Source organism: Sapajus apella, unplaced genomic scaffold, assembly GCF_009761245.1.
Source record: "Sapajus apella isolate SASKATOON/1434 unplaced genomic scaffold, GSC_monkey_1.0 scaffold13, whole genome shotgun sequence".
Lineage (NCBI taxonomy): Eukaryota > Metazoa > Chordata > Mammalia > Primates > Cebidae > Sapajus > Sapajus apella.
In genome coordinates this window covers 15,624,806-15,647,391 of record NW_022436953.1, presented here as the reverse complement: position 1 = coordinate 15,647,391, position 22,586 = coordinate 15,624,806, and the positions used below count along the sequence as shown (strand labels likewise).

Genomic DNA, 22,586 nt, shown 5'->3' with positions numbered 1-22,586 from the left:
TACCTAGGAAGGAATGACTTTTCTACTTTTTCTTAATGTTCCTATTATGTTTAGAACTAATGAAAATTTACAAGAGATTGTTCTGCGAGTAGTTTCTCTTATTTTCTCAAAGGAGAAGTTATGAGACAAGAAGGGTAACCAAGCATCTTGAGGCTGTTAGACAAGTCGAAACACATCCAGTCGCTGTTGAGAGACATGAGGGCTTTATAGTCAGGGATGACCCAAGAGACCTTTTCCCCAAAATGTTAATCAAACAGAATGGCTTTACCTCCTTGCACCAGAAACCGAGTACTGGAGTTTTTCACATGTAAATGTAGGATAGAATTATTAAAAGTCTGTGGAATACATGCAAGTGTGAGAAGCTCAAGCTATAGAGAGCCCTGGGAGGATTGAGGAATTGGCTATCAACATGATGTATTAACACTTAAACTGTAGTCATAGGTTATTTATTTGAAGGCATTTTATTTATTCCACAGCACCAGGTAGAGGTACAAGATCATAAAACACAATGATAAAATACAGCAAAACTAATACCACATTGGTTTATTCTGACAGCCAAGGATTTGAATATGGCTGTGCATATGCTATTTATGAGTTTTCTACTAGAACCAATAAAATATATTTTCTGTTTTTCCTGACTACAAAAACTCTAAATTTACAGAAAGAAGAGATTCTAAACTGGTTGGAACTCCAGCTTAGAGACCAAGTCTAGACTATATTGAGTCCTTTTACTGTAGCCTATTGCTAAACAAACATATACTTCATGTATCCGGAGATTTCATAACTAGTTTAATTTCTGAGTTCACTAAAACAAGTTGTAAGAGAATCATCAAACTGCAGATGGCAAAACTTCTCAAATATATTAAATACTGAGAGACAAACCGATGTGTTGTTCAAATCATAAGCCCACTAAATTAACTCTTTACATAACTAAGAAAATAACTTAGAACTCTGCCTTTTCTTATCACAATCCAGCCCATTCTCTACCAGAATTGGTTCATTCAGTTTTTATTTTGTTGACAATGTAAATCATTTATATGGGCATATTTTTGATCACTGGGGTGGCCAGTTACCAATATGTGCTGCTGCCTAGTTTCATTGGCTGTATTTGCATTTGCATTTCTGATTGTGTGTGGGCTTCATTCTAATGATCATAAGTGAAAGAGACAAAAACAGATGTCAGCTTCCATGTTTAAGTAAAAGCTAAATGAGGTCAGACCGTTTCTTATAAATGAAAACTTTGTAGTAGAGCAAATAGAGAAAAAATAGCATTGAGTGTCACGAGGCATTTATTTGTAGGACTGGGTCACCATACTCATAGCACCTGTGTCATGGGAGTCACTTCATGGTCATGTTTCCAGCAGCAGTTTCACTGGGGCAATGCCACATTATTAGGTTAAATTAATGTGAGTTGTATTCTTCTTGTGGTTATTCTTTTTGCAAAGATTCCTATTTAATTTGTGATTTCCTTCTGACTTTAGAAGTATATATCAGCTATAAAAACAAGGAGTTTATACCTATATTTTATTTCTATATTTAACAAACTGTATAATAGAAACACATGAGGTCAGTACTAGGGGCTTTCAAGAATCCGTTTCCTTTATATCATTAGGTTTGAGCAAAGCTAATGTATTTCACTCTGATTCCCATGTCATCTCCCACGTCATCAGTCAAAAGGCTGGAACCCCCTGCCTGGGGGCTCAGCTCTGGTCCTTAGGTAGAATGATACTGCCTCAATGACAAAGCCCCTTTTAGGCAAAGTCAACTATTAATGTGCGTTCTGTATTTAGCATTGACTTTGCAGTTGCACCCTACATTCTCTTCAAAATGCTCAGCAGTACTTGGTTGGGTCTGCTAACCTTTTAAAGTTAAAATAGCTTTCAAAGGAATTCACTGCAGCCCTGACTTGCGTATGGAGAAAGGAGGCTCCTCCCCCAGCTTTAGAAGGACTGTGGGAGCTAAGGGCCACAGGAAGTGGCCTCAGTGTTTCTTAGGAAGAGAAAACCATCACTGAATCCACAGAAATGATTGGAATGCATATTTGGCAAAGTGCTATTCTCTGCTCTTCTGCTTGTCTTTTGGCAGCACAGGAAACATGTTTGTCATTCGCTGAGGATGTTTGTGGGTGGAGGAGCGGAGCTGCCCGGCTAACTCCTATAACACAGCACAAATCCCCAACATCACGATGAGGTGGTGCAGAACAACTGTGGACCAGAAAGGGAGGGAGATGGCATTCAGAGACAGCTCTACAAGGGTAAAGCCAACTCAACAAAAGAGTTAATGCAACAAGAGTCAACTCAGGGGTCTTCATAAAATTCCACACAGTTTAGACAAAGTCAATTTTGTTCATCCCTTGGGGATTCTGTAGCTCACGTTTATCAGCACAAAAAACCTGGCAGATAACCTAGGTCGTGAACCTCCAACAAATAGAAATAAGAACTTTGATAATACAGTGATGGTGCATTGCACTGTAGGGCTTTCACTGTAGAACTTAAAAAAGATGAGAATCTGGGATCGGAGTTTTAAAAGTTGATTTACACAATTTTCCTGTAATGATGAGAGCAAAATCTATGTCTGTGAGATTATTAATACATTGAACTGTCTTACCCCATTTCCTTGTGTAGTTGCTTCCTTCTCATCATTCAGGTGAGATCTTGGGTCTTAGCTGAAATGTTTCTTCCTCTAAGGGGATTCCCTGGCTACTCTCTAAATCACATCTCCGATGGTTCCCAATACTTTACATGTATTAAGGAGCCTTGTCTGTCTTGCTCATGGCAGTACCCACAAGACCACTCCCTGGTACAGTCAACATAATCATGGCTCACCCTGACTGGGTGTTTGCTGGGCATCGTTCAGTGCCCTTAGCTGAAATTAAATATCTATACATTGTATTTTGTTGACAGTGTAAATCTGGATCTCTGGGGTGGCCAGTTACCAAGATGTGCTACTGTGTAATTTCATTGGCTGGGTTTGCATTTGCAAACACATTTGCCATGTAGACAGGGGCAATCATTAGCCCAATTTCACAGAGGGAACTGGGGTATGGAGGGGTGAGATCATTGGCCAAGGTCACTCAGGTAATGAGAGGCAGAACCATAATAAGAATTCAAATATTTGTTGAATGAACAGATCACTGAAAATCTTGTTCTCCAAATGTTAGAACCCAAGGGAAGCCATCTAGTGATGGCTTTACTGAGACTAGCAGAAGTGAGGTCCAGTTCTGCTTCGTCCAATTTACCTTCAGTTTCTCCCTCTCTTCTGAGTTCAGGGGCTGGTCAGAGGGAGACCTCTTGATCGCGCCCCCTCTGCCCCACTCAGGTGTGCTTTAAAGTATAATTTTCAATCCTTAAAAGTTTTGCTGGGGCCAAAGTTAGGCTTCATTTAAAACACTCTCTTCCTTTTAGCAGCAGAGTCCCACAAAATCTCAGAAGCGTCTCTTTTCCTTACCTGAGAAGCTATAGAGACTGGAAAATCCTCTGCCTGTAGTGAGTAAAGGGAGAGAATGGAGAAAGTTTAAGAAAAGCTCATGGAAAGGAAACGTCTCAGAGTGATGTTTCTAAAACACAAAACCTGGTTGGGTGCGGTGGCTCACCTGACCACCAGCACTTTGGGAGGCCGAGCACTTTGTAATCCCAGCACTTTGGGAGTCCGAGGTGGGTGGATCACTTGAGGTTGGGAGTTTGAGACCAGCCTGGCCAACCTGGTGAAACCCTGTCTCTACCAAAAATACAAAATGAATGGGATGTTGTGGCACGTGCCTGTAATCCCAGCTAATTGGTAGGTTGAGTCAAGAGACTTGTTTGAAGCTGAGATCACCCCACTGTACTCCAACCTGGGTGACAGACTGAAACTCTGTCTCAATCAATCAATCAAAACACAAAACCTAGCCATAATCCTCCCCTGATTAAACCATCAGGTACCCCACTGCCTTTCAGACAGTTTATACTGGGAGTTTACAAAATTTCATCTCACAATACTTTCTCTCCAAGGCAGGGGTTGGTAAGCTTTCTGGAAAGAACCAGATAGTAAATATTGTCAGCTTTGCAGGTCATACCGTCTCTGCTGCCACCAATCTACCCTGTAGTTGCCATGCGCAGCTGTAGACAATATCTACATGAATGAGTGTTGCTGTGTTCTAATAAAACTTTCTTTAAAGGCACTGAAATTTGAATTTCATATACTTTTTTTTTTTTTTTGAGATGGAGTTTCATTCTTGTTGCCCAGGCTGGAGTGTAGTGGTGCGATCTCAGCTCACTGCAACCTCCACCTCCCAGGTTCAAGCAATTCTCTGGCCTCAGCCTCCCCAGTAGCTGGGACTACAGGTGTGCACCACCACTCCTGGCTAACTTTTGTATTTTTAGTAGGGACGGGGTTTCACCGTGTTGGCCAGGCTGGTTTTGAACTCCTGACCTCAGGAGATCCACCTGCCTCGACCTCCCAAAGTTCTGGGATTAAAAGCGTGAGCCACTGCGCCTGACCCTGAATTTCATATATTTTTTATGTGTCATGAAATATTGTTTTGATTCTTTTCTTGAACCACATAAAAATGTGAAAACTGTTCTTATTTTGTAGGTCATAAAACCAGGAGTCACCAGGGCCTTGGCCCTTGGCCATAGCTTGGTGAGTGTCCTCTAAGATAGAGCCGCTCTAGCTTCCCAGCTTCCCACAGGTTTTGCTCACCCTTCATGTCACACTATCCTCCAGGTCTCACTTGGAAATTGTCAGCAGAGTTCTTCTGCAAGTCCTGCCCTAGGTTGAATCCCCTTGCTCTGTTCAGGATGAATATCCCTTATCCAAAATGCTTGGGACCAGGAGTTTTTCAGATTTCAGATTTTTTTTTCTTTTTTTTGGAATCTTTGCATTATACTGGTTGAGCATCCCTAATGCAAAACCCTGGAATCTTAAATCTAAAATGCTACAATGAGCATTTCTTGTGAGTATGACCTTTGAGCATCATGTGGGTGCTCAGAAAGTTTCAGATTTTAGAGCATTCGGATTTTGGGTTTTCATATTTGTGATGATCAACTGTACCCCTGTGGCACCAGCCCACTGTCACCCCCCTTCACAGTAATTTTCCTTTTCCTTAGTGTCTAACATCTCTCTCCTTGCTACACAGTAAATCCCATGAGGACAGGGCCTGCGTGGCTCACATTTATTCCTAGTGCCCTGCCCAGGCCAGACAGTGCTGGATACTCAGTAGAGGTTTTTTGATTTGCACATGACATTCTCATGACATCTAATTTATTTCCTTCCTTCCTTCCTTCCTTCCTTCCTTCCTTCCTTCCTTCCTTCTTCCTTCCTCCCTCCCTCTCTCTCTTTCTCTCTTTCTCTTTTTCTTTCTTTCTTTCTTTCTCTCTCTCCTTCCTTCTTTCTTCTCTTCTTTTCTTCCTTTCAATGGAGTTTTGCTCTTGTTGCCCAGGCTGGAGTACAATGTGTGATCTTGGCTCACTGCAACCTCCACCTCTCAGGCTCCAGCGATTCTCCTGTCTTGGCCTCCCCAGTAGCTGGGATTACAGGCGTATCCCACCAAGCCAGGATAATTATATATTTTTAGTAGAGACGGTGTTTCCCATGTTAGTCAGGCTGGTCTCGAACTCTTGACCTCAAGTAATCTGCCCACCTAGGCCTCCCAAAATGCTGGGACTACAGGCTTGAGCCACCACACCCAGCCCCATGACATCTCATTTTCTATTATTATTGTTCACTGCAAGTTCTGTTTGGAAGCTCAGCACTTTCTCATTCCTTGTGGGTATTTGAATTTAGGGTGCAGTTAAAAATTGTAGAGTAAATAACAAACCTCAACTCCTTCATTTGGCTTGAGCTGTTCCCACCCCCGGCTGGAAGACTCCAGGAGCAGGTGAAGGTTGTGCCCACAGGCACAACTGGTTTGGCAATTCAGTGAAAATGCTCAAACCGGCTGTGCCTGTGGACACAGCCCAGAGTGAACTCAACTATTTGGGAAACAGAGACGCTTACTCCGCAGGGAGAGCTCCACCACCAGGACTCCCCCGGTCTGGTCTCGCAGGAGGCGCTGCCGTTTATCGCAGGTCTGATGACCCAGAGAGGCAGAGGAAGAGGAGCGGGGAATGTGGGATGACAAGTGAGCAAAGAGGAGAAAAGAGAAAGAAAAGAGATTTTAAAAAGGTCACAGATGGAATGGAGTCAAAATTCCACAACGAACAGATATTAGTTACCTTTAAAAAAAATAACCCAGAGACACACTGTTTATCCCTTCTCCAACTTGAATACCAAAAGAAAGGTTTACTTTGTTAACTCTTCAAGCCAGAGGGAATCCTGCTGGAAGAGGTCGTTGAGTGTGGAAGGGACAGACTTGGTTTCCTTTGATAAGGCTTTTGCTTACTATCGCTCTCAGCACAGTAATTAGAGACGTGGACACTTGGGAATGTATTCTGGTTCGTTTTCTTTCTTTTTCAACATGTGGCATCAATACTCATCCTTTGATCAACTGTACAATGTCTCTCCTCTCTTCTCCCTGGTTCCGCACTGTCTGTTTTTTTTCCCCTTTTTCTATTTGTGCTCATAAAGAACCATTTTCTGGCCAAATGAATCAGTAGTAATATGATGACCTTATTTTTGTTGGTTACTATGGGCTATGTAGGTAGCAGCCTCTTTGGAAACACTGAGTTCTCCAGTTGAAAGAGACCAGAAGGGAGAACAGTTTGAGATTCGGCGCATCTAAGTTTAAGATTTGGCTTGAGTGAGCATCAGCATGACTGATGACTTGTTAAAGCACAGCCCACCGGGCCTTCCCCTCACACGGTCATATCAGCCATGGCCCAGTGTTGGGAATTTCTGCTGCAGTTCTCTGAAGTCACAGAGGTGAACCCTTAGGCTGTTCAGTCAAGACTAAAAACACCCACCTTTTGAGTTATGTTCACAGCCTGTCCCTGCCACTTAGACCTTGAATTTCCCTTGCTCTTTTCACTTCTTCAAAGTGTTTCCATGTTTGTGATCACTTTCATTTACCTACACTGCTCTTTGACAAGCGAAGGGACATCATTACTTACTACACTCTGCTTAAGGATGAGAAAAGCAGGTCCCAGCAGGTTAGATGACACGTGTGTAGGCAGGGCGGTTCGGACCCGGAATGTCTTTCCCAACAAGCATCTGCCCTTATACCCACTGCCATCTCCTCCAGATGCCCTCAGCACGCAGCTGCACTGGTCTGGTTAATTTCCCCACTCAAACTACAGCTCCTCCAATACCCCGGCCCTTTGAGTAACATCGTCCTTCTGGAGAGAGGCAGCTCACCACCGGGCAGGAGAGTTTCTCGCTGTCGCAGATGAACGTCTCACAGTGTAACCACACCTTGGAGAGTTTGGGGATGTTCTGGAACCGGAAAGCATTAAATTGGAAGGTTGCCCTGTGATCTTTCCCATTCTCATGCACGAGGATGGTTTCATCCGTGGGGCAGCTGAGGCAGATGGGGAAAGAAGAGTGAGCTGTCACCTCCTTGAACTCCAGTAACAACTGCTGAGTAATTTACATACAAGGCTCCCCGAGGTTGCTATAACCTGCCCAGGCATTTGGATTAGCAGCACCTCACTTGATTCTCACAACTGTGAGGTCAGGTTGAAGAGCAAGGAGATGGGTATGATTGTCCCCTTTCTATAGACAAGGAACAGTGGGAGGGGAGCAACTTGTAAGGAGTCACACTTTTAGTAAGTTACAGCTCTGTCCGAGAGAAAGACAATCCCTGGGAGAGAAAGCCCTCCGAGGACTGGGATATGTCCAGCCCTTGAGGGACATGCAAGGTAGGGGCAATGGCACCTAGAGCAGCATTGCCAATGTTGCCACAGCTGCCTAAGCTCAAGCCACACCCAACACATTTCTGTGTGTGTATTGTGAGGTTTTGCCATTTGAAATGTGTATTTATGGTATATTATTTAAATTATGTATATCTACAGAGTTACCTTTGTAAAAACGTGGCCACACTTCTAATAGAAGCGCAGAAAAAAATTGACTAAAGGATACCATCTCAATGTTAACACTGGCTGATACAAAGTGGCAAAATTATGGGCATTTTTGTTTTTTTTCTTTGTATTTTTATGTTTTTTTCCAAATTCTCTATAATGAGAATATAATATTTGTATACAATTCCAAAGTCTCAAAGGTAATAATTCAGTTAAAAAAAATGACACTGGGCCAGGCGCGGTGGCTCATGTCTATAATCTCAGCACTTTGGGAGGCAGAGGCAGACGGATCATGAGGTCAGGAGTTTGTGACTAGCCTGACCAACATGGTGAAACCCTGTCTCTACTAAAAACACAAAAATTAGTTGGGCATGGTGACATGTGCCTGTAATCCCAGTTACTCAAGAGACGGAGGCAGGAGAGTTGCTTGAACCCTGGAGGCAGAGGTTGCAGGAGGAGAGATCACACCACTGCACTCCAGCCTGGTCGACAGAGTGTGACTCAATCTCAAAAAGAAAAAAAGACACAGATGGTCATTTATCTAAGCTAGTGGTTCTCACTTGGGGGTCCACTTTGTTCCCCAGGGGACATTTGGCACTGGTCATCCAGACTGGGGAAAGTGTACTGGCCTCTAGTGAGTGGACAGAGACCGGGGCTGTTGCTAAACATCCTACAGTGCACAGGACGGCCCCCACAGTGAAGAATGGTCCCATCCCAAATGTCAAGGTGCTAACATTGAGAAACACTGGTTTCAGCAAACGTACTTTTTCATTGAACAAAGACTGATGACCTCAGTGCCATTCCTTGAACTAGGTGTTAGAAGCAGACACAGTGATTCTTGGGACTGTACAGAGAGAATCACACTATTGTAGGGGTTTGTTATCTGCAGGTAACAAGGTATATCAGGGTCTGTCCCTCTGTGGGAAAAGGTCTATGTATCAAAAGCTTCAGACCCCTGAACAGCACCACAGCAGGCCCCAGATTAATGCAACTCTGAGGCATCTCCCCTCCTGTATTGTAAACTTTGCACACGTGCCAGCGAGTGATCCAGTTACCCCAGGGAACCTCCATGATGTTCTCTACCCCACCCCCCATTCCCTCAGAAACAGACAGCGGGGAGCTCAGCTAAAGGTAGGAGCTAAGGAAGTCAAGTGTGGGAGTGAGAGAGTGAAGTGAGGGAAGGCTGTGCCTTTGTATCTGGAGAAGGGGTCAGAGCCAGTTCTGTGGGTGGTGGGCTCTGAACAGTGATGAAACTGGCATTTTCCAAGTTGTGAAACAAGACTCCTGTAGGATCATTTGGTCAATAAACTTGAGATCCTTGTATGAACTTCAGATGGGAGTTCTCAAAATAGCTCTTTGCAGCCAGAGTGCCTCAGGCCTGGTGTCAGCCAGTGGAAAATAATGTAAGCAGAGCTTTGTCAGGGGGTGGGGAGGAGGCAAAACATGGGCAGGTCTAGATGCCTTGGCACTGCTGCTTCCTGGCACCAGCTGCAGCACCCCCACTTGAGCAGCAGCTGCCTCTAGATGGTGGAAGCCCACAGGAGGCTCTTATGCCCCCTCTGCACGAGCCTCCTTTCCCACGTGGGATTGCTCTTTGAGATAAGAATGCTGCTTTAGGGGCATCCACGTGCACAGGGAAATTCCTGATGATATATCTCCTGTCACCTCTCCTGTCATCTCTCCTGGCACTTTTGTAAGCTGGGTTTTCCAGAGGATCCCAGTGTGTGCAAACATTATCTGGAGATTGTGGGAGTGGACTTTTGCATTCTCCCCTTTGGCACTGATCTTTGCGCATGTATCTCCAACCTCGAGGTGCCATGTCAACGAGGAAGAATATAGAAATGTATCAGGATGTCTTACATCTGGCTGTGTTGAAATGCAGATTCCCGGGGTTTCCCCAGAGTCCTTCTGACCTGGCAGGTTTACAGTGCACCTACATATGTAATAGGCAGTCTAGGAAGTTTGCGTGTCCACTGGAGCTTGAGGAAATTGTGCAGACCACCCAAAGCCACAGGCATCCCTTTTTTGGCCACGTTGCACATCTGCTGGATGGGAACAACAGCACCAGAACTCCCTGCAGGGAGATGATGCCAGGGGCGGCAGAAGCCTTTGCCTGGTGTGACCATTGCCTAAGAGAGGTTCCCAGAGCCAGATAGCAATTTCAGGTCCCCATAGGTCAATAAGTTATTTCAGAATTCCTGAAGTCATTTGATTGCACCATTGCTAACAGAGGCTAAATGAAGTGAGTCATTCAATGGCAGATGTGAAGTCAACACCCAGATTAAGCTGCCATCTCTGCAGGTGGCTTTGCAGGAGTGAGTAGGTGTGCCTCGGCCAGCCTGTCCTGTGCAGGTCACTCAGGAGGTAACACGGACTGAGTCTGAATCCCATATCTTCTCCTTCCTAGCTCCATATCTTAAGCAAGTTTCTGGACCTGCCTGTGCCTCAGTTTCCTCATCTATAAAATAATGATTATTATACTATCTATGTTATAGAGGGTTTAATGACATTTAAATAAATTAATATTTGTAAAACACCTATCTAGAACAATGTTTGGTATATTGTACGAGCTGTATAAGTGTTTGTTAAATAAAAATAAAGGTCCGGAGTAGCTCCACTTTTGTTATCTAATTATCTTTATCCTTGGGATTAATTTTTCCTTGGCCTGATGGGTTCTGAGGATAACACAGGCTCATTGGTCTGTTAGGTACTTTGTTTAGAGAACGATCTCTTGTTTGTTTACTGCTAATTATGTGGATGATGTCCACGTCTCTTATCTAACTCTACCTCTCCACTGATTTCCAAAGGTACTAAGTACTTCTGGACAATCATCATTTGAAGCTTAACAAGTCCGTAAATAAACTCAGCTAGGATCCATATTTCCTTATCCAAAAGCCTCCTTCTCCAACAGCCGAATACAAACACTCTTCGTCAGCTTCGTAGTCCACAGATTTAAGAACACAAAGCCATCTTTGTTCCCTATTCCCCAGATTTCTTGTGCTGTCCATTCCTCTACCTCCTGTCTGATTTGTTCCTAAATTTTCTCATTTCTCTAGAAGCTTTTCCCTTCTTTTTATTACCTTTTTCCATTTGCTTGGAACAATAGCAGTTCACGTCTTATCACCCTTGCACAAAGCTGCCAGGGCCTCTGATCTGGTCTTTCTACCTTCCATGCATGTTTCTAAATCATCCTGTGTGTGACTTCCAGAATTACCTTTCTACGGTGTGCTTCTAGTACTACTTCAGTGCTTTGCTCCAAATTTTAAAAGCTCCTGGTTATCACTTAATTAGTAACAAAAACAATGATCTTATTTTAAATGATTGGACTATCTGGCAGGTACCATCTGTTAAGCTTTTGATATGGATTATTTAATTTAGTCATCATTACGATGGTTCTATTGTCAGACTAACTGGATTTGAATTCAGCCTGCTCACTTCCTCTTACACACATACACACATGCACACACACACACATTTACTATGAGACCTTACCCTCTCGTGGGCCTCAGTATCCTCATTTGTAAAATGGGGATGATAGTAACACTACCTTCCTTGTTGTAAGGCTTAAAGGAGTTAATATAGGGTAAAACTCTCAGAATGGTATTTGGTTCCTAGAATGCACTATGTAACGTTTCTTAGTATTAGTCCTTTGCCTGGAACCACAGAGGATGTCACTGATGTAACCCCAGCAGGCTTCACCTCTTTCTCCCAAGCTTTCCCAAGTCAGGGCAAAGTAGCCTGCTAAATGCCCAGCTACACTGCTTAGCCCTGTCTCTAGATAGTGTACCTACCCCTTGTTGATCAGCTGCCACTGCAAGGGATACATGAAGTCGGCAGAGGGGGTGGCCCAGCAGCTGTTCAAGACCACTTTAAACCTGGAAATAAAACAAACTGGCATCACTTTGAAACAGGATCTTATGCCTAGAAACATCTGATGATTAAGAAGTGTGTTGGAAAGTCTTTTTTTTTTCTTTGCATTTAAACATACAAACATGGAGGAAATGTACTTACCTAATGCTTAACCCTTTGGCTTCTACTCCTGCAAACAGATCTGAACCGATTTCGGATGTCTCCAGGACAAAGGGAGCTTCTTTCTTGGTGGAGAACTTGGCATTCTTTGGAAGGAAATTGACACTGGGCATTATGACCTCTCAGATTGAGCAGCTGGGTCTGCCAGGAGCAGATGAATTGGGATGGGGATGAGAATCAACCCAAAGACATAAGCACATGAGGCCACAGAGTGATCCTCCAGGACCAGAGAAACTCTCTCTCTTAGGATTCTATGCCATCTTAGAAGGGTTGAGGACATCATACAATCACATCGTATTCTAGATTTGCTCATCATGACGAGACACACACTGTATGTCTCATTTACTCCGGTGAGATTTGACTAATTAAAAACAAGTGAAATTCAGAGATACTGAGGCACTGTGTGATACGGAATCACCCAAGGACACAGGATCTGAGCACATGCAACACCCCCCTCTGCCCTTGCTCGTCTCGACTTTTTGCCTGAGCAGATTTCAGCATGGGTTGGGAAGTATAGGATTTGATTCTCAGTACAATCATCAGCAACAATAACAATCACAGCCACAATGTATTGATCAACTGCTGTGTGTTGGGCACTGTTCTATGTACTAGGGTGGTCTCTATGTCAGGATATTGTTAGTGAACAAAGCAAAGATATCTGTCTCCAATGATCTGGCATTCTAATGGGGAGACAGACAATAAGTGAGGAAACAGTATAGTATGTTATCATAGACCATAGGACATTATCTAGAAAAGCTATAAAACATGGAGAGCAGGATAAGGAAGATCAGGAGTGTGAGGAAGAGCAGGTTACAGTTTTAAATGCAGTGGCTGGGGAGGCCTCACTGAGGATGTGACATTTGAGCAAGCTTTGGAGAAAGTGAGGAAGGGGTCCATGCAGCCACCCACGGAAGAATGCTTGAGTTAGGACAAAGGCCCTGGGGTTGGAGTGTGGCTGTCAGCACAGCAAGGAGGCCAATGTGGGTGGAGCAGGTAAGTGAGGCAGGAGTGTGGAGAGTGGGGAGCGAGGTGGGGATGAAGTTAGAGAAGCTCTGGGGGCTGATCAAGAAGACTGGAGCCAGCCAGGCACTGTGGCTCACACTTGTAGTCCCAGCACTTTGGGAAGCCAAGGCAGGCAGATCACTTGAGGCCGCAAGTTCGAGATCAGCCTAGTCAACGTGGCGAAACCCCATCTCTATTAAAAATACAAAAATTAGCCAGCACGGTGGCAGGCACCTGTAGGTCCTGTAGTCCTAGCTACTCTGGAGGCTCAGGCAGGTAGATCTCTTGAACCCGGGAGGCGGAGTTTGCAGTGTGCCAAGATTGGGCCATTGTACTCCATCCAGCCTAGGTGACAGAGTCAGACTCTGTCTCAAAACAAAACAAAAATAAACAAAACAACAAAAACAGCAACAACAACAAAAACTCGGAAAAAGTAAACACTGTGTCTTACACTCTGAGTGCAGTGGGGCAATAAGGATTCAACACCACGATTTGAGCACAGGAACAGCAGGTTCTGATCACTGGCCTGGCACGTGTGATGTTTGCCTGCCTTTCTCATCAAGACATTCTGGGTGTGCTGTTAGAAGTAACAGCAGTGTTTCTGTCTGACTTATGCAAACGAGGCTGATTTATTTCTCCATTCTCTGAGTCTTGAGTTTATTCAACTCTAGTAACAATCTTGAACTGCTCTGTTGAACACTCCAGAAACGAAAGCGTTACCATGCAAGGGCAAAAATCCTGGGCTAACCCTAGCTCCCACGGCTAACTTGGGACACACTATAGGCAAGTCAGCCTTTCAGACCTCAGTTTCTTCCTGTGCGAAATGAACACAACCTTTGCGACTTTATGTCATAGAAAAGTAAAGCTTAGACCACGTTACTCTTTGAAAGATTGAGTTTCATAGAGCTACAGATTTGCAGAACCGCAATAGGTAGATAGCGGCAGGAGGAAGGGATTTCAGCAAGGATGTCTAGTGAAAATGGACTTTATAGTATTCCACAGTGCATATGTACCACATTTTCTTTATCCAGCTTATCACTGATGGGCATTTGAGTTGATTCCATGGCTTTGCTACCGTGAATAGTGTTGCAATGAATATATGCATGCATGTGTCTTTGTAATAGAATAATTTATATTCTTTGGGTATATACCCAGTAATTTGTTGGGTGAAATGGTCTTTCTGGTCCTTTGCAAAGACATGGATGGAGCTGGAAGTCATTATCCTCAGCAAACTAACGCAGGAACAGAAAACCAAACTCTACATGTTCTCACTTATAAGTGGGAGCTGAACAATGAGAACACACGGACACAGGGAGGGGAACATCATACACTGTGGCCTGTTGGTGGATGGTGTTGAGGGAGGGAGAGCATTAGGAAAAATAGGTGATGCATGCTGGGCTTAATACCTAGATGTTGGGTTGCTATGTGCAGCAAACTACCATAACACACATTTACCCATGTAACAAACCTGCACATCCTGCACATGTACCCCAGAACTTAAAATAAAAATAACAAATCAACATAAAATAAAATAAAACGGACTTTACCCCTCAAATGTCAAACACACAGGGACTTTGCTGAGAGGACTCAGAATCTGTTTCATTTCCCAGCACCTCTGACATTATGTTACTGACAGGAAGCCCAGCAAGAGTTCCCTGATTCAGTCAGCCAGAAGTCAGTTATTTCCTCCCATTTGCCACCTCCTGCACCATTTAAATGGCTACAATAATTGGGTAATAATGTTCTTAATCGTAAGGGATCTACTGGCTTAATATGCAGGTTGAAGTGACAGATTTACATTGTTTTTTTAATGTTCCTTATTATTTTCTGAGATTTGTCATATTTCAAGAGGCCATTTTCAAATATGGGAACTCATCTGGGGACCCTGATGTAGTCCCCAAATGTGTCAGAGGTATTACTCCCAACTCTTTCTGCCAGGGACCAGCCAGAAGAATGTGAGAATATTGGAAAAATACCTCTCCTCGTGGAAGAAACTGCCTGGTTCTGTTACAAAGTGAAGAACAGAGTTTGCATCATTAATTCGATTTCTGAAACAGAACACTTCATGACTGGGTTCTCTATATTCTCACCCAACAACTCAGGCAATGCTTGGAATAATTTTTACCCTATTTCCTCTATAAAGTGAAAATTAGAAACCTATTCCAGATCTAGTAACCCCCCTTTTTCCATAGGAGATACATTTCAAGATCCCCAGTGGATGCCTGAAACTGCAGATCGTACCAAACCCTATATATAATCCTAAGATTATTTCATTTACTCCTATAACAAACCTATAGGATAAGCGCTACTTTTTGTTGTTGTTGTTGATCTGATAACATTGATGGCTATGGAGTGACGAATGGACAGGTAGTGTCTATAGTGTGGATATTCTAGACAAAGGGATGATTTACATTTCAGGAGGAACAGAGCCAATGGTGCAAGATTTCATCACGCTACTCAGAATAGGTGTGCAATTTAAAACTTATGAATTGTTTATTTCTAGAATTTTCCGTTTAATATTTTTAGACCACAGTTTACCACAGGTAACTGAAACCATGGAAAGCAAAACTGTGGGTAAGAAGGGACTACTTTACCAAAAGTTTGAGTCACAACTAACTGGTGTCCCAAGTTAAGGATGAATACACCTGGCCTAACAATAGTTCATGTGGAAAAATCCCAGAGTTGCTTTTGCTTATAAGCTCCATGTGAGATAGTGGTGGAAAAAAACCCCGAAACTGCCCTAAAGTTATTTTCCTAGGACACATTCCTAGGGTCTTCCAGAACTTAGAAGGTCACCTCTGACCCATCCTGGCCTGCACAGGTCTGACAAAGTCTAGAATATAACATTTCAACTCTGGGCTTTATTTATTATAGGGGTATGGTGCAACTGGAACATATTCAGAGACAAGTGACTAGAGTGGTGAATGAACCACCAACAGTGACACAATGTTTAGCTTGGAGAAGGTGGAGATATTTGAAGGACTGTCAGCCTCCTAATTATATGGTATTATTTCAGAAGACAAAGCTAGGACACATGGGCGAGAGTTCAGGGTGTCAGATATGATAGCTGATCTAAAACGAGAAGGCCCAAGTATCACTGTCTTTGGAAGAGGTGGGGAAGCCACCCCATAGCGATCTTTTTCTTCTTCTTTTTTTTTATTTTTTTTGTTGAGTCGGAGTTTCGCTCGTTACCCAGGCTGGAGTGCAATGGCGCAATCTCGGCTCACCGCAACCTCCGCTTCCTGGGTTCAGGCAATTCTCCTGCCTCAGCCTCCTGAGTAGCTGGGATTACAGGCACGCACCACCATGCCCAGCTAATTTTTTGTATTTTTAGTAGAGAGGGGGTTTCACCATTTTGACCAGGATGATCTCGATCTCTTGACCTCATGATCCACCCGCCTCGGCCTCCCAAAGTGCTGGGATTACAGGCGTGAGCCACCGCACCCAGCCCCTACAGCAATCTTACAGAAGGATTTTGGGCTTTGGGTGGAAAGTCAAGGTTTGCCACCTTCGAGGTTTGTTCTGACTCTTGGAGTCTATGATTTTGGCCTCTAATGCTTGCATTTTTTTTTTTCCATATTAAGCTTTTTCGTTTCTCTCTCTCTAACTAAGAGTAATGGTCAGTACTGTTTCGATGGAATGAAAGTCAGTATAACCCCACACTGACATCAATGTTCAGCCTTGTAAAGGTGACAATGCCAGAAGTCCTCAGAGTTTCCACTTTAAATAGGGCCAAAGTCTACAATGACGAGAATGGCTACTTTCTTGGGCACTTAACTTGTGCCAGGTACTGTGCTAAGTGCTTCTTAAAGATTATTTCATTTAATCCTATAACAAACCTTTGGGGTAAGTGCTATTAGTATCCCCGTTTAACAAATGCAAAAATAGAAGCCCAGAGAGGTTAACTGACTTGCCCCAAATCACACAACTAGTAAATGATAGAACAAGGCTTCAAACTAGTGGTCTGCTGAGAAGACGCATTTTCCTAACTACAGCACTAGGATATTTCTGTAAGCCCACTACCTTCCTTTATTTTGCATTGGGGGTCAAAATAACTTTTCACTAGGAATACCAACCATGGGATATTGTCCAGAGTGAGTGGGAGGGGGATGGAGAGAAAAGAAAGAGGAAGCCTGCTGAGTAGAACTGGTGCTTTTAGAGCCCAGCATTTGAAGCTCTCAGAATCCTAAGCAATTAGCAGTGCATGGATTCCATTGTGTTATCTAGGGCACAGCTCTCTTTCTGGTAATTTGATGGAAATATATGCAGGGAGCAGTTGTTGCTTCAGAAACACATAAGAATGCTCTCAAAGCGGAAGAGGAGAGGAGAAAAAAATACCAACCACATGGGTCAGGCATAGGGAACTGAGCCCATGGTGGGAATATTAATCAGTACCAACGTGTCAGGACAGCAGAGTCCCCTCTTTGCTGAGGTCCATTTGTTCTGGAAGGATCTTGGTGGGCCTCAGGGGAAGCTTGACCCTTACTTCTATATTTGTTGAAGGGAATGTCCTGTTATCTGTCTATCCAATGCAGAGGATGGCCTGGATGATGCTGAGGACATGTCTCTTAATTTTTTTTTTTTTTTTTAAAGAAAAGAAGCTCCTTCCAGTTCTAAGATTTGATGTTTTGTTTATGCCTCAAGCTCAGCTCTACATGGCTGATGGTGGGTGATGATTTTTGACAATCCTGATGTCTCTGTGTTGCCAGCTATTGTAAAACCTTTATGGGATCATATCTATAATTTTATCTGGTTAAAATAACAATTATCCACTTCCAGACAGGGACTCAATAGCAAAGGCAGCCTGTCATCAGGGAGTCTCCTGAGACTGTTGTCAGTGCGTGGAAGCCTATTTTCCTCTCCGGAGGGCTTTCATCAGTGACTAGTGGTTTCTTCACCTTTTCATCACCCTGGTGGCCCATGCTGTATTTATCCCCCTGATTATGGGTCAAGGGCTTTATGGATTCCTTTTCTCAGTAGTTAACCACCAGTGGTGTGTGGCTAGGGGCAGATTTTGTGGGATCTTGAAATTTCTACAATCTGGAGAGCCCTCTTTAATGAGAAGAATCAACTCTTTGAATACAGAATTGGACACAAGACCTTGAAAGGGCCTTGAAATGAGTTTCATTCCCTTCGCGGTAAGTAAAATGGCCATATCTAGGAGATCTGTGTTCAACACCGGCCACTGCTCTGAACTACATGTGGGCTCTCAGGCTAATCCCTTCCTCCCTGTAGGCTTCTGGTCCTCATCTGTAAAATGGACTAGGTTATTCTAGGATCCTTTTCAGCTCTCACCTTCTGAGTTCAGCAGGGCTAATAGCTTCCAGGCCCCAGGTTAAGCAAGTTTAAAGAGTTCAAAGTTAATGGAGTTACAGGTCGCACGATTTTTCTCCTTTGAGAAGTGAACAGGTTGGACATGATGTCCTTCCAAGGAGGTCCTCTGGCTCTAATGTTCTATGCAAAGGTTTGTTTTCTACCCACATCTTCTTTTAGCCTGCTGAGACAGTGTCTCTGTGTGCATGTGTCCTCAATGGAAGCTGCAGGTTTGATGAAACAAAGCACCCCTTCTAGAGAGGAGGGCAGCTGGGCAAATGGCCATTGCATATTTAGCTTCTCTGGAGCACTTTATTTTGAGGGAGACCAAAGTGTGCCTTTAACTTCTATGTCAACATAGGCAGCCTGCCCAAATTAGGCAAGGAGGAAACACTAATTGAAAGGCTTCAGAGACCAAAGAATTAGGGAGTGAAGACCAACCCCAATCCTTCTCTTTAGCCCTGTCCTAATCAGGAAGCTCAATACCTTGTGCCAAATATTTTAAGGGCTAGATCTTAAATACAAACCTCTGGAGTGGGTTGTAGTGAAAACTAAGCTTGTTACGAGTCAGATATTGGCTATTGTCTGTTGGCCTTCCCTCAATTTTCCCATCTATAAAATGGGAAGATTGGTCTTATATCTTTGTGGAAGGTCAGTCTTATATCTTCTATCTTATGCCTTTCAGCTCTTCTATCCAGTCTATGAATCTGACTTTCTGTGATACTTTGTTTTTAAAGAAGTTCAAAGCTAAACTGAAGCTTATGTTTCAACTTGAATTTAAGAATGGGGCTCTGCACAGAGCGTGGGGAAAAATGAATCCCGAGGAAGCATCCCATCATCTCCTAGAAAGGCCACAGGGAAGTCATGGGAACCTGGAGACTACTTACAGTGTAGAAGTTGAGAGACAATTGGCTTTCAAATGTGCCCATGCTCCCGTTCTTCACGTGAACAGTGGCCACTCTGAAAAGGGGAGAGAATTTTGCATAAGGACTGAAACATGCTGATTGATAGGGACTGCAGCACACACACAAGGCAGCCAGCCCTCCATGCTGCACAACAACTTACCTCTGGTCAAAGGCAGCCTGGTTCACCAAGTAGGTGGAGTGGTAGGTGCAGGAGAAGGAGTAGTTGACAGGCTGGTTTTTCACAATCACTGTACTGTCATTGGAAACGATGTGACTGTAGAAGTGGTAGATAGGTGGCTTGTACTGGACAAAGAAAGGAGACAGTGAGGATGAATCTGTGTCCTCATGATGGGAATGAACGTTCTGGAAAAAGTGGAGGAAGACGGCTCAGAAACAAGTCTAGTGGGGAGACATGAATGTCTTCCACTGACAGTGGCATCCACTCTTCTTGTTTGTGAGTGAGCTGATAATTTTGTAAAGGGCTCCTTAGTTTATTCAACTAAGAATGTTTAAAAATAATCTAGGCTGATATTGCATGCTTAAAAATCTCTATGTGCCCACTGAGCTTCTGACCAAAAAGAACTGGCTCGAGAATCTTTATTTCCCAAGATCGAGTTGGTCATCCATTTCTCCTGTCCAAGTATCCTAAATAAATGCTTCACTCATCTCCAGTTTCTAGAATGTTCCCTTCTGGTTCTTTGCTCTTTCCTTCTTCTGACTGTAAGTGTGATTTCTGAAACTCTTTCCTCGATTTATTGGGCTCTAAAATCACAGACTATTAGAGCTAGAGGGGATCTTGAACATCTACTTGAGAAGTGATCCACCTGAGACCACACAGATGATTTCTAGATCACCAGGATATACTCAGAGACATGATGTCTTGTTAATCATGCTCATGACTCTTCCCAAGAAATCACTGAAGCGTTGTGAAGTCTTTAGAAAGAGGAGCTGTTCCTGGAAGCTCTTTGCTCTCATCCTCTGAGATGGATAGATGCACAGCCTCTGGCAGGTAGGGTAGTAGGAATTCTAGACCTTGGTGGGAGGGCACCTAGCCTCCTTTCATGATTCCATCCCACAGGCACTGCGGTCCTGAATGAGTGACTTTATTGGAAAGTCTGATTTCTCATCTGTCATATGATACTTGGTAAGAGGATGCCTGTTTCCTAATAATTACCTTATGATACCCTACCTTGGGCACTGCACAAGACCGAGTTAGAAGTTGTGTTACACATTGGTCACTCCCTAAACTGCCCTTCCAAATGCTCTTTATCACCTCTTTGAAGTCTCAGGCAGAGAATGGCTCGTCTATCCACTCATCCAACCCAGGAAGGATGGCAGCTTGTGAGCACAGGCTTAGAACTTGAAGGTGGGAAGTACTTTGTTCTATGAGAAGGTAGCTTCACTGGCTTTGGCAACAAATTAGAAGGATAAGGATCAAGCCAAAAGAGTTATCTAAACTAGGCAGAAGAGAAGATTTTAAATAGCACAAACACTCCAGAGTATTTGGGAATCAGGATTAACCTTTAAAAGGGAACTGGTAAATTCTGAATACTTAAAAGGACGGATGGCAAACATCTCATTCTTGGGTCTAGTTGCCTTACCTTAAACAACTCTGCACTGTGTGGCATGGTCTTACCTCAGACTGGGTTCCGCAATAGGACTTGTTTTTAGGTGATAAATCTGGGATCACAAATTGGTAGTAACCTCCTTCATGGACCCCATTGTAGCACAAGCCTCCGAGAGCCAGCTGATGAACTTCCCATCCATAGGGACACTCGGGGATTTTGGTGATGATGGTTTTGGGATAACAAAACACAAGAATGACATCTGGACAGAGTACACATACAGTTTAAAATTAGTTATGGTAATCACATTAATGTCTACATATAGAACAGTGGATTCTAGCCATACTTGAACACGCAAAAGCAGTTGGTGAAAAACACCTTCCCTGGTATTCTTCAGCACCTGTGATGAAAGTTTTCCCCAAACTTCAGTCATTGAAGAGCCACTCCTACAGTTTTTGCTGCATCTATTTAATGACTACACTGCATTTAACATGGAATTAAAATTAGCCCATTTGAAAATTTATTTTAAGGAATATATTTGTGAAACAACAGATCGGATGTATAAGATATAAATAAATACATGTTAAAATCTCCATAAAATAAGCACATAACTTAAACATTTTAACTGTCAATTTCATGCATAATATTGTGAAATACTGATTTAGGGCACAGGATAGAAATTCAGTAGTCAAATGGAAAAAAAAGGGGGAGATATTTTATATGCATACATATATATATATATATATGAATGGGACGGGGGAGAGAGCGAGTAAGTCAGAGAGTGAAATTGATAAGGATTCTCTAATTAAAAAAAAAAAGTCCAAGTTTATCCAATACATTTTTGCTCCCTTTGGGAAAAATCTGATTGGCATTGGGGGAACTCAAGTACTTTTCTACTTGGCTAAATCATTGTATTTTTACAACAAGTTAAGCATAGAGTGCTGAGCATTGTAAAAGGAAACCTCAGAAACTTTCCTTCCCAGGAAAATGGACTGTGCCGAGGGCATACCTGCTTTATTTGGAGTGCACGATTTCGCAGAGGCTTCTGCAAAGATGGCCAGCAGGACAAAGGCCTTCATCACCATTGCTTCTCAGAGCCTGGTCTTTGCCAGGTGTCCAGACCAAGCTGGCCAAATGCTTATGGTCCTTCCAGGGCCTGAGCCTCGATCATTCTAAGTCAGAAACATGAATGAAAGGTTAAAATCAAGGGAAGAACAAAGCAGCACACACAGTCCTGGGGACATTTTCAAGGAAGATCAACGATGTTGTGTCGTTTCTAATTGTTTCCTCTTAGCGCTGAGAGGTGAACAGTGGGGCTCATACCGTTGGCAGCGTCAGTGACACCTGGAGTTGTTTATGTTCCCGACTGTTTCATGCTCTCCGGACTGCGGAGGCTGCCTGCTGGATGCTCCCCAGATCTGCTGCCCCAGTCCCAGTTTGACTTTATATAGCCCTAGAATGTAAAAGAAACCGGCTCCAGATAAGTCACAATGAGCATGCATTATCCACTGTGTGGGGGAATAAAAGGGGGGGCTTGCACAGTAATCCGATGGGAAGCTCGGTTACTTGAGTCTAATTTCTTTTGCTTTACAGAGTTGGAAAAACTTTTTTTAAACCGTTTCAGCCAAGATTGAAATGAAAGTTGATTCCCCCCACTTTTTACACAAAATAACTCTGATTGGAGGCAAACTATTTCTGCGCAATTCCAGGTGATGACTTTAATTCTTTTGTCTTGCTTTCTTATTTTGTATGTAGGTGAACTAAACTTTGAACTTAAGAAAACTCAAGCTTAACATTGTTGCACCTGATAACTAAATACATATATGCTATTTGTGTGA

General features: G+C 43.3%; 1 protein-coding gene across 1 annotated transcript; it reads right to left on the bottom strand.

Annotated features, from left to right (window-relative positions):
* Nucleotides 1-445: 445 nt before the first annotated feature.
* TECTB (tectorin beta) lies at nucleotides 446-22,291 on the bottom strand. The gene is made up of 10 exons (XM_032281616.1): nucleotides 21,758-22,291; nucleotides 20,820-21,010; nucleotides 19,344-19,486; nucleotides 19,166-19,238; nucleotides 11,946-12,049; nucleotides 11,726-11,809; nucleotides 7,273-7,435; nucleotides 5,977-6,049; nucleotides 3,448-3,480; nucleotides 446-2,204 (listed from the first exon to the last, which is right to left on the bottom strand). Exons 1-10 carry the CDS (start codon nucleotides 21,831-21,833, stop codon nucleotides 2,155-2,157), a joined length of 990 nt encoding a protein of 329 aa, XP_032137507.1. The 5' UTR covers nucleotides 21,834-22,291; the 3' UTR covers nucleotides 446-2,154.
* Between the last annotated feature and the right edge of the window lie 295 nt (nucleotides 22,292-22,586).